Raw genomic sequence first — 12,938 nt, 5'->3', positions numbered from 1 at the left:
GATAGCATTATAGGGGGCAGAAAGCGTTAAATATTCTGCCGTTTTGTTGTGGGAATGCCCATTTGCTTTTAAGAATGGGAGGAGGGTAAGAAGGGTGGTGGGGGTGTTGGGGTGGGGGGGAAGGGGAAGTAAAGATGGGACCGATTTGGAAAGGGGGGGTTGATGCTTTGAGGGGATGGTGATTGAGGACTTTTAGTGGGGAGGGGATTGATGAGTTGTTGTTTGGTAGCAGCGGCCAGTTCTGCTCGAACAGGCCTACAACACGGAAATAGCCTATCAATTTTCCAGGAGCAACCCAGATATCTCTCAGATCTATTATGGTGTGTTCTTGTCCTTATGGAGCCAGGACTGCACAATCTTCCATGATGTGTTATATTATGTGTGGGGTGGCCTAGCAGAGGTTGCAGGTGTTGTCAATGGTGTTGTTAAGTCTGTGTTTGTACTGTAAAAGCAGAGGGTGGTGTCACCGCAGAGGCCTGAGTGTGTGTGTTTGTGTTTGTGTGTGTGTGTGTGTGTGTGTGTGTGTGTGTGTGTGTGTGTGTGTGTGTGTGTGTGTGTGTGTGTGTGTGTGTGTGTGTGTGTGTGTGTGTGTGTGTGTGTGTGTGTGTGTGTGTGTGTGTGTGTGTGTGTGTGTGTGTGTGTGTGTGCGCGCGTGCGCGTGTGTGTCACTGTGGGGAATGTGTTAGTACTGCTAAAACGACTTCAATTCACATTTTTGGCCCTTGTTTTTTTCATGACCCAGTTGTTAGATTGAAGGTGACAGGAATTTCTAATTTGTTCAGGTTGTCGGAGATAACTCACCTGCTCTTCGCAAATGACACAGTGGCATCTGAAATGTCCACGAGCTAATGACAGCAGATTAGAAGCCCAGTTCAATGTCCATCCGTGGGACAGCACACACCTTGATGCAATGCCTCGGCTGCAAAGGACCAATCCAATAGTTTGTAATCTGGTCGGGAATCAAACCCGGTTTGAAGCTCTGTAGCACTGATTCCAACACTTGGAACACCATCCTGTTGGATTAAATTTCACAGGTGTATCCCTAAAATTTACACTGAAGGTGACTGTGAACCTGCTACACCAGAAATACAAATGGTCATTCTTTTGTACCTCCAGCGAAGGCGACATATGATGGTAAACAAGTAAAAAAGACAAAATGTCATAGCCCCCATTGTTTTAGTAATTTTGCTGCGTGAAGTTAAAGGGCTATCTGATATTTATGCACAGTGCAACTAAAATGGCTACTAGTCAGCCATCTTTGATAATATCGCAAAATAAAGTGAGGGGAACATGTACTGTATACCATCATGTCGTGTGCTTGTGCCAAGTTTGAACAAAATCGGACCATGCATGTCAGAGAAATGGTTGGGGACATGTTGAAGTCACAAAATGTCCGCCAGTCGGCCATCTTGTATCTGATCTCAAAAACAAATGACATGCACGTGTAAGCCATAATTCCGTTTGTGTGTGCGAAATTTGAACAACAATCCTTCCTCTTCTCCAATGGCTTTATTTCCAATCATCAATTTGGTTTCAGACCAGGTCACTCTACCCTGGATATGCTGCTTCTGCTCTCCCATCAATGGATGGAGGTCCTCAATGCCAGACAGGAAATCCGAGCCGTATCCCTGGACATATCACGTGCTTTTGACACAGTCTGGCACCCTGCACTACTCACCAAACTCTCTTCCCATGGTATTCAAGGCCATCTCCACTCATGGCTCGCAGACTTCCTCTCCTGTCGCAGTCAACGTGTGGCCCTAAATGGAGTTCTTTCATCCCCTCTTCCTGTGCAGGCTGGAGTTCCTCAAGGTAGCGTTCTGGGCCCTGTTCTTTTTCTGGTTTTCATCAATGATCTCTCCGACTCTCTGGAAAATCCTCTATTTCTCTTTGCCGACGACTCCACCCTCTGCCGTACCATCTGTCATCCCTCAGACCGGCAAGCAGCAGCTTCTTCGCTCACTGCAGATCTGGATAAAATCACAAACTGGTCCAACACGTGGAACATGTCTTTCAATCCAGACAAATCTCACACTCTCACTATGTCTCTTCGAAAGGACCGTTTACAAAACCCCCCCATCCACTTTCTCAACAATCCTCTGGAAGAAGTCTTTTCTTTCAAGCTTCTGGGTCTCACTATCTGCCATGACCTTTCCTGGGAAAGCCACATTTCCAACCTCGCCTCAAAAGCCAGTCGCCGACTGGGAATCCTCCATCGTGCTAAGTCCTTCCTCGGCCCTCTTGAGCTCCTGACCACTTACAAAGCTTTTGTCCGTAGCCTGATGGAGTACTGCTCTCCCCTCTGGGCTGGTGCTCCTGCCTCCCACCTTTCTCGGCTTCACGCTGTCGAAACCAGGGCATTTAAGATCATTGGCATCTCCCGCAATGAAGCTGAGTCCTTGGGCCTCTCACTCAATCACCGCAGGTTGGTCGGTGGTTTTTCTGTCTTCTACCGACTCCTCTCCAGCCTTGCCCCCCTGCTCTCTCTGCGATTTGTCCCCACCACATTTCCACAGGGCGCTCAAGGTCCGCCAACAACCCCCTTCTGGTAAAACTACCAAAATCACGAATCACTGCTCATCTTCACTCTTTCATTCCTCTTTTTTCCCGCCTTTGGAATAAACTTCCTCACTCTATTCTTTCCCATTCTTCCCTCCAGGCTTTCAAAACAGCTGTTCACCACCACCTCTTATCCTCCCCCATCCAAATCCTTGATCTTTTCTACCCCCGATAATCCATCCAAGCCCACTTCCTTCATTTCTCCTGCTTTCCTTCCTGAAAGTCCCTGAAACGTCCATCTTCTCTTCGCCATGTTCCCCGTCCCATCCCCATCCCTCTCCCTTCCACAGTTCACCTAATGTGTCTGTTCCCCACCGTTTTGTCCCTTCCACTCCCGCCCCTCTTGTCTCATGCCTCCTTGCTGTGAGTTGTGTGTTAGCTCTCATACGAGCCTCGACCAAGGTATACAAAAAAAAAAAAAAAATCAGTAAATGCATGTCCGAGAAATGGTTGAGCACGCGTTCAACATTAGTTGTTTTTTTTTACAAGTAAAATGGCTGCCAGTCGGCCATCTTGGATTTGATCTCAAAACAAAATGACGAACTTATTTAAGCCATCATTCCTTATATGTGTGCCAAGTTTGAACAAGATTGGTGAATGCATGCCTGAGAAATGGTTGAGGACATATTCGACACCGAGTTTTTTTTTTTGTTTTTTTTTTTGTTTTTACAACTAAAATGGCCGTCACTTGGCCATCTTGGATCTGATGTTGAAAAAAATTGACGTGCATATGTATTCCATCATGTGTTGTCCTTTGTGCTAAGTACAAATAAAATCGGTTTATCCATGTCCGAGATATGGTTGCGGATGCACGCACGCGCACATACGGACATGAAAGTTTAGACAAATCCATCAGCCCAAATTTCGGCCTCAGTCCAACGCGGGCTAATAAATGTGGGAATGTGGAACTTTAAGACTTGTAGTCACGCATAATGTGGTATTTTATTCAGACAATTACGAATCTCGCAAAAGATCCAGTTACATTGAGCGGTCATACAAATTAGCGATATTTTTTTTGTTCATACTGATCTGACATGAAATAGGTATAGACTGGAATGTAGAATCGTTTGTGATTGCATCATTGGATATACCTCTGCCCATGTTAGATGTCAACCCACTGATGTTTGATTTCAATTAGAAGGGTGTGTGTGTGTGTGTGTGTGTGTGTGTGTGTGTGTGTGTGTGTGTGTGTGTGTGTGTGTGTGTGTGTGTGTGTGTGTGTGTGTGTGTGTGTGTGTGTGTGTGTGTGTGTGTGTGTGTGTGTGTGTGTGTGTGTCTTACTTCTTGGGACAACGGTGCAGTAATCGGTCTTTATTTTCATTAAGATAGTTAATTGTGGCAATTTTTCCAAAGCTGCTTCTAATAACAAAAGTGTACCTACCAACCCTACCGATTCGCGCGGTAGCCTACCGATTTGCTATAGCTCCCAATGCATACCGATTTTATTAGTCAGACATACCGCATTTGAAAATTGTTATTGGAAAAAAATAAATAGTTGTGTGGCCAGTCATTTCATTCATAAAGATGTATCAGTGAGTTTATGTAAACTCTTGTGTACACGTATGGGCACATACATGTAGAGCTTGGACAGTGAGTAATTTATGGAAACGTGACTGATGATCATGATGTCTTAGAAATAATAAAGATTGGTAAGTAGATCAACCATGTTAAGTTTTCTCTTTTTCACTCTAAAAATATGTTGATATATTTCAGCTAACTGTGGTCTCAAAATGCAGGAGATTGCACCATTTTGCTTCATTTTTTTGAAAATTTTCCGGGGGGGGGATGCCCCCGGACCCCCCAAGGGACGCATGCAACGCCAACCTACCACTTTTCCTTCAAAAAGGGTTGGCAGGTATGCAAAAGTAATAACAATACCAGTGACATTAATGTTATTACAAAACAATATTAATACTAATAATATCCCCATCCCCCCAGAGGGGTTTTTCCTCCTTGAACAAACGCCGTGTTAACCTGTATGAATAGCTTATCATGGCGTTTCATGAGGCAAGCTCCACAAAGAAGAGGTGGAATAAGAAGAGGCCTACCAGAAGTAAAAAAATATTATAAACCACAAACACATATGATTCCCTTTTTAAACAGTCACGACTGCTGTTTAGCACTAAAGTGAAAGAAATCAGGTGAATCCTGACATCCTTGAGGCATTCTATGTATATCGCGTCTACCAACCACAGACTACCAGACTGAAGATAGACTACTGTAATTTATATACCTCACAGAGGATAATAACATCACCCTTCCTGTCGCTCCCATCAGGAGTGGGTATATAGTCCACACGATGAAAATGTACATTTTAATTTTTTTAAACTCGTTTTCATCAAATTGAATTTGAGTACAAAGCAGACGTGGACGAGCTTTGCATTTTGAGACGCTTTCTCGTTATCAATGTCATGTCTCACCGTTTTGTGCATGATGTCGATTTGTTCGTTTAGCAAAAAATATTATTTAGAACATGATGTCTTTTCTCAGACTTCACTGCACATAAAGGCTCTGGGTTAACTCAATTTGCTGAGCTGTACTGTATTCCACTGATCACAAATCAAGTCTTGGCATTGCTTGGTTGGCAGTGGCAAAGTATTTGTACATTTCCATGTGGCACTGCATCGTTGGCATTGGTTGATCATACACAGGCGTTAGTTACATTATGTGTTATTTTCTTGTTTTGCTTGACCTGTGATCCGATTATCATTAAAGAATTTGTGCCTGTATAATGTTAACTTTTCGTAAGGATTGATCTGCAGCACACTAGATGAGTTCGGCTTTGTAACATATGCCATGTATTGGTCTATTGCAGGATTCCGAGCGCACCCCACTGGTGGTTGGCCAAGAAGACTGAGCTTCAAAACAAGTTCAATGACTGGGAAGGAGTGAAAGGACTTTCCCATGTTGCCAGAGACCATCCCAGGCCATCTCCAATGCCATGCATTACATTTGTACATTTTAACCTCGGTTAGAGAACAGCATTGTGCAACTGTCAGGTCAATGCTGTACAAGCCAATATTATCCTCAACCTGAATTGCTTATGGTAGGGTAGTGCAGTACTTCTTAGCAATCCCTTGAATAAATGTTCTCTGGAATTATTATGGGGTCCAATGGAAAATCCAATTCCCAATGGAATTGCACAAAATGAAATCCCTGGATCGTGATGCAATCTGATCCAGTGATGCTGCACATAACTGATATTCCTAAGATTTTGCTTATGGGTAGGATACGTTGAGAGGGTAGTCAAAAGACAAACCCTGCTAATATGTGTGAGAATAGCCCTCGATGTATGGGTGGACCCAGACTCTATGCCGTCACCACCCTAAAAGGGATCTCATTTTGAAGTTCTCGTTGGAGGATTTTTCGCTGGGCTAAAACCTCATTAAATCCCCATGGGAATTAACTGGGGCATTTGCACGAAGGATGCTTTCCTGCCATGGCATCATTTGGACGAGCAGTAAAATTTTATTTCTTACAGCACATAAAGTGTGAACAACTATCCCGAAATCATTGTTGCGCACAAGTTGGAGTTGAACATTTTCTTTAAGGGGCTATCAATTAATTGCAAATATAGTGGAAATCTTGACTCCTTTCCCCCTTCCTTCTCCCTTTCTTTTCCTTCCCCTGCACATATCATGTACACACCAGTCTCATGCCATGTCTTCTCATGTATGAGGTACACATTGGACTGTCTCCATTGTTCAATGCAATACTATTAGAGCATTCCCTGCATTTGTTAAAGTTTAGGCCAAACACAAAATACTGTAACGGTGGACCACGGGGTGGACACGAGGTCAAATCTTCCATCCGGACACTGACGGATGATCCGCAGAGACTGTACAGAGTGGCCACGAAGTCCCTTTGCACGCAGTTATAATTACCTTCGCAAACTTTGTTGCGAAGGTTATGTTTTGATCGCTGTGTATTAATTTATTTATTTGTGAATATGTGTGTTTGTTTGTTTGTTTGTTATTCGCATAACTCCAAAAGTATTGAACTGAATCGCAGCAAATTTGGTGGGATGATTGGTTATTATCCGAGGACCATTTGATTAGATTTTGGGAGCGATCGGGTCAAAGGTCAAAGTCATGAAAAGGTCAAAATCGTCTTTTTACCATAGTGCGGTCAATTTGTATCCAATTTGCATGCAACTAATGCCAAAATGTTCAGAATTCAATGCCCCATCTTGTGATATGTGACATGACACAATGACGTAATAACCCTTATTAGCGGTTGGGAGTCAAAGGTTTCGGGGGGGGTCACGACATTGCAAAATGTGCGGTTTTAGTCATAACACGGTCAATTCAGGTTAACCCCAAGGAGACCACCGTCTGGTGGACGACACCACAGCACCACTCCGACACACTCTCCCGCAATCTGACCCAGGGATGTTACCCCGTGGTTTCCCTCCTATCAAAGATTGGGGGTCCCGAAGGCTTTGCCCCAATCCCGTCATCCGGTGAGCTGCCCTGCGAAGGGAAGCTGCACAGGAGGTACTCCCACGGAGTGGGTTTTCAGATTTTTTTGCGTTTTGCGGAATGAAGGGTTTTACGGTGGCCGGAGTGCAAATCCTGCCACCAACCTCCTAATAAGAAGTGACCCAACTGCAGGAGGACGTCCGCAGACACAGTTGGGCACTAGATATGGATGGCCGTTGGCTCACAAGGAGCTCCTCCGCCCTTTGGCTGCCTGGGGGATGGCCAGACGGAGGCCCCTGGAGTACCGGCGGAAAGTGGACGCAGCGACGTGCTGTTCTGGCACATGCTCCCATACCTGACCTGACCTGACGGTCAATTCTTATCCGATTTGCATGAAACCAACACCAAAATGTTGACTGTTTTGTTCCCCACACTCTAATACCAATTACAAAATTAAGAGTACAAAGGTCAAGGTCGAGGTCATGAAAAGGTCAAAATCGTCATTTTGCCATAGTGCCGTCGATTTTTATCCAATTTGCATCCAACCAATGCCAAAATGTTGTGAATTCAATGCCCAATCTTGTGATATACGATATGACACAATGACGTCATTACCTTTGTTCGCGGTTTGGGTCAAAGGTCAGGGGGGTCAACGACCTTTATTATCATAACGCGGTCAATTCTTATACAATTTGCATGTAAGTAGATTCAAAATGTTTAGAATTCAATTCCCTATCCTGTGATGTGTAATATCTGATTTCTTATAATGTGACCAGTTGTCATCAGATTGACTTGACACCGACATCCAAAAAGGTCAGGGAGTTCATACAGAAATTGCACAATGTACGTGAATCAGTGTCAAACAGCAGGACATTTAATGTTTTTAAGCCATCATAACACATATGAGATGGCAGATGTGGTCTGGGATTAAATACCCTCACAATCAACGGTTTCTGGGGGGGGAGGGGTGGGCAAAATGTAGCGTTGGCGAAGGTATGCGCTCTACTGAGTGCCCGTTCTAGTTTAGTTAGCATTTATCTGTATGCTTCCCTCCATTCTCTGCAGAAATTTGAATTTTTAACCTCCGCCATCTTCGAAGATGGATGGAGGTTACTGTTTTCACCCCTTTCTGTTTGTTTGTTTGTTTGTTACGAAATCTAAAGATTTTGTAAGTATATTGATGCCTTCCGTTTCTGTTTGTTTGTTTGTTTGTTTGTTTGTTTGTTTGTTTGTTTGTTTGTAGGCACGATAACTCGAGAACGGAAGAAGCTACCAATGTCAAATTACACCACGTGATTCAGGAGGGTGATGGCTAGCGCTGATTAGATTTTGGTCAAAATCGGTCAAAGGTCAAGGTCACAGTGAGGTCAAACATCCAAAACATTCGATTTTTGATGGTTTGGTACAGAATCATCGTAGAAACTTCTGGTTTGCGTCGCTACCTTCTCTCGAGACAGCTTTTATTAGAGAAGGTCAGAGGTCAAGTTGACGATTTCGTAAGTACCAGTCTATGACTGCTTGTTTGTTTGTTTGTTTGTTTGTTTGTTTGTTCGTGAACAGTATTACGGAAAAACTCCTCGACGGATTTCGACGAAACTTGGTGGGGGGGTTAGCTATGGTCAAAGGATCATGCCATTAAATTTTGGACTTGGTCCCCCCCGCCAAAAAAAATTGTTACCCCCCCCCAAAAATAGAGAATTTTTTTTTTGCATTTCTACATGTTTTAAGTGATTTCCAACCCCCCCCCAAAAAAAAATTGTTACCCCCCCAAAAAAATTTAGAGAAAAAAATGTTTTTTTGCATTTCTACAGTTTTTAAGTGATTTCCAACCCCCCCCCCCAAAAAAAAAAATTGTTGGAGAAAAAAATTTTTTTTTTTTGTATTTCTACATGTTTTAAGTGATTTCCAACCCCCCCCCCCCAAAAAAAATTGTTACCCCCCAAAAAGAAAAAAGAATTTTTTTGGGCATTTCTACATGTTTAAGTGATTTCCAACCCCCCCAAAAAAAATTGTTAGAGAAAAAAATTGTTAGAGAATTTTTTTTTTTTGCATTTCTACATGTTTTAAGTGATTTCCAACCCCCTCCCCCAAAAAGTTGTTAGAGAAAAAAAATGTTTTTTTTTTGCATTTCTACATGTTTTAAGTGATTTCCAACCCCCCCACCAAAAATAATTGTTGGAGAAAAAAAAAATTTGCAACTTTTTTTTTCCACAAAATTTCGATTTCTTTTTTTTTTGCATTTCTACATGTTTTAAGTGATTTACAACCCCCCCCCCCCCAAAAAAAATGTTGGAGAAAAGAACTATAACTTTCAGCACTGTTGACATATTTAATGAATAAGATATAAGGTTCACTTGAGTGACCCAGCAGTATTGGCGGTGGAGGTTTTGCACTCTCCCGAGTGCTCCCCCTCTAGTTATCCATGTTCTTCTGGACATCTTCCATGTTGAAGGTTGGAGGTCATAAAAGCAGCCCCTAACGGCTGGTGTTAGGCGGAGATGAGAAATTTCCTCTTTCACAAGGCCCCAAAGTGAGTTGTCATGTTGTTAAATCCAGACTTCGAGGAGGCCACACTATCTCAGATACACATCCAATCCATTGTCCACTGAATTCGTCGTCGAGATATTCCCTAACTGCGAGAGCATAATGTGCTGGTGCACCATCTTGTTGCAAGATAGCTGATTCTTAACAGGATAGCTGAAGATAGCAGGATAGCTGATTCTTGACAGTTTAAGACCTCAAAACAGCTGTCAGGGGCTGCTTTTACGACCTCCAACCCTCAACATGGAAAATGTCCAGAAGAACATGGAGAAAAATTCAAGTTTGTTCAGAGAATGAAGAGAAGCATCCAGATAAATTCGAACTGCGTACATAGGGACTTTGTGGCCCCTCTGTACATCGACCGCCAGGAAACCCGAACAGATCTTATCTTTGGTTTCTGATGTACAGAAACTCTAATGAGATCTGTCGCCAACAGCCGATTCATTCATGTGAAAGAATAGGTGCCGAGCAATGTACCCAGGACAAACCACTGCAGTTTTAAAACCTCATAACGAAGACTTTGGGCCAAATTTCCATCGACCATGAGTTTGGTCAACAACTCAGTGGTGAAAAAACAGATTTATTAATAATGAAAAATCAGAGAGGGATAGGGAGAACAAGGAATGCACACATGCATAACAATAAATCTCAATGGCTTATGTGATACCTGAATCAGTCACACCACAATGAGTCAGACAAGGATAGGTCACAAGACAGAAAAAGAAACCAAGTCTCCATGTGAGGCTTGTATGTAGTTTATGCCTGGTGGTGAGAAAAAGAGAGCGATGTATCTGTTGCCATCACATTCGGGCTCTGTAGCTTCTGGCACACACGCAATTATCTAGCATCATCGGTTCTCGTGTGGTCTGCTGCATCCAACTCAACTCCATTGTCCTGATCCCAAACTGCTTGCCCTGTCCTCACTCAACTCTTCTCACTGAATTCCAAACTATCCTTCCGTTCTGTCTCCACTGCTCAGCTTTTATTACCTCATGACCCTGCGCTCATTTGCCTCCCTTCTGTCCTCTCGTATCTTCTCGCTGCACCCGTGGTCATGAGTGGTTCCAAGTGGGTCTGGGTGGTTACCAGCATGGATGCAGCTCTTTCCTTGATGCACGGTTACAAAGCCATACTTTTGCCATCTTCTGGGGGGATTTGCTGGGGCTTACAGAGCTGTTGAACTGATTAATTTAAAGCAACGAAAGGAACAATTTAGAGCATTAATGAGACGTGAACGGTGGGAAGCTTTTCGACACATAACAGTGGAGAGGGGTCACGAATATCAGTTCCCAAGCAAACTTCGACACATGCTCTATCGTTTTTACACAGAAACCACGCACTTGTGTTCAACATTTATTAATGGCATAACTAGTCTATTTTACACCCGTTGTCCCCTATCACAGTTCCCGCAACAACACTGTATTCGATTCCAGTAACAAAAGTGCATTGGGTAGGTATGGATTCCCTGAAAAGAATTTTTTTTTGGAAAGCAAATAATTAATGAAACAAAAGCTTCGAGTAGATCAAACAAAATTTGACCTCCTTTTGCATATCCAGTTAATTGTTACAACTGTGGCATATTTAAAAGTGCTGGCAGGAGAGCTTGGAGGTATGCGCACTCACTTTTGAGCTGTCTTACCTGGATTCGAACTTCAACCCAGCTATAAACTGTCATCCTGGTGTTTTGCAGGCAGGGCAAAGCATGAATGAGTATTCCATCCATCAGAAGGGACTTTAATCTGGATGATCCATCTGCCAGCACTTGTTATAGTGGATGTTAAAAATCCCATGGTGTATTTCGTGAAGAGTTGGCGAGTTATTGTTGGCACCCTGAAAAAATTCCAAATTCTTATCAAAACCCTCTGTAACTTGTAAATTTTGGCGGGTGTGCCAATTTCCCCAACGGGAGTTTCGAGAGGCCTTTATGTTGCAGTAGACTGAAAACATGCTGAATCTAACATCAACAAACATCCCTAATCTCTCACTCAACCTTCTCTACCCCTCCTTTTCCCCTCCTCGAGCCTCCCCATTCACCCACACTTCATTTAATGCTTTCAAATAATTCCTTGTTTTCCCAAAGTGAAAGTTCAAATGTTTAACATTAATTGAAATGTATGTTTTAACGCACGTTTATGCTTCAACTTTTACTCGGGATGCCACTGCAGGCTGAACCCATAAACCCCCACACTCCATTGCCTTGGGAGACTGTTACACATAGATAACGATGAGAAATTTACAACTTTTATCTCCTGGTGTATGCTGGCGAGTCTGGGACAAAGGAAGGGAGACAAAGTTCTTAAAGCATTATGGGAATGTGAAATGTAGATGATTGTTGCAAATGGATGTGGATAAGTTAAACTTCTCTGCAAGAATGGGATTAGTACATTGAAGAGAAACTAATACATGATGTTAATTGGTTAGTCGCCAGAATCGATATATAGCTGATTTCAACGCTGAAAATAAAATAAGTAGTGTTGTTCCCTCACAAGGAACTTCAACATAAGAGGCCATTAGGCCCATGAAAACTTCTACTGGTGTTGCAAACCTTTGGTTGTTTGTCCATGGTCTATCCTTTTTAAAATGCTGAGCACCAAGCAATGAAGAAGCACATACCACATATATATGTGTATATGTATATATACAAGTTTTACATATATATATATATATATATATATATATATATATATATATATATGTTTTAGGTATGACATTTTAAAGTCTTTGGTATGATGGCCAGCGTTCAAACCACTGACCTCCCAGACTCTTGAGAGGATGCTCTAACCATTGTGCTGCCGAGTCTGCTTTAATATGCAAAAATTTGGGGGACCATACTACAAATATATTGTCAATATATCTTGACCATAAAATTTCCACCCCTACGACACACCCCAACTGCCATTATACACTCCGTGCACGCACTGGCCTGAACACCCTTCCCTCCTTTCTGTACATCTGTAATAACAAGGTTGAGGCCCTTGGACGAACCAGTGAATCACGACATTGCATTAAGAATGGTGCTGTGCTGGGTACAGCATTACATGTAAACCGAATAGAAAGATTGGTGGTGGCTCACAGTCATTTGTGTAGAATCTGCTTCTGGATAATTTGTGAAAACGATTGCAGCATGCACTTTTTGTTGATTTTTTTTGAAATTGTGATTACCTAATAAAGTTTTATTTTAGAAAGGATCTTTTTCTTAATTTACTTTCCACAATAGTGGAACTTCACCTTTCTATTTATTTGTGTTGTATGTGACACACACACACACACACACACACACACACACACACACACACACACACACACACACACACACACACACGTACACTCACATCGAGACTGCTGAAGAATTCCTTCAGCTTATTAAGTAACTGATTTGATTCAATGACCATCATATATAATCATCAGAAGGGTATC

At 42.6% G+C, this 12,938-nt stretch overlaps 1 protein-coding gene across 2 annotated transcripts in view; it reads left to right on the top strand.

Moving 5' to 3' along the window:
- The window catches only part of SCARB2 (scavenger receptor class B member 2), a 79,617-nt gene extending 66,908 nt beyond the window's left edge, over positions 1 to 12,709 (top strand). For both annotated transcript variants that reach the window (XM_085845461.1, XM_085845462.1), the window contains exon 12: positions 5,375 to 12,709. In XM_085845461.1, the coding sequence (XP_085701587.1) occupies positions 5,375 to 5,416 (42 nt within the window). In that variant the 3' untranslated portion in view covers positions 5,417 to 12,709. The remainder of the gene's footprint in view (positions 1 to 5,374) is intronic.
- The last annotated feature ends 229 nt before the right edge of the window (positions 12,710 to 12,938 follow it).

The sequence above is a fragment of the Eptatretus burgeri genome, chromosome 11, assembly GCF_056783735.1.
Source record: "Eptatretus burgeri isolate ZD-2024b chromosome 11, Ebu_testis_v1, whole genome shotgun sequence".
Taxonomy (NCBI): Eukaryota; Metazoa; Chordata; class Myxini; order Myxiniformes; family Myxinidae; genus Eptatretus; species Eptatretus burgeri.
The sequence above is the reverse complement of the archived record's forward strand: the minus strand, read 5'-3'. Positions and strand labels throughout refer to the sequence as shown.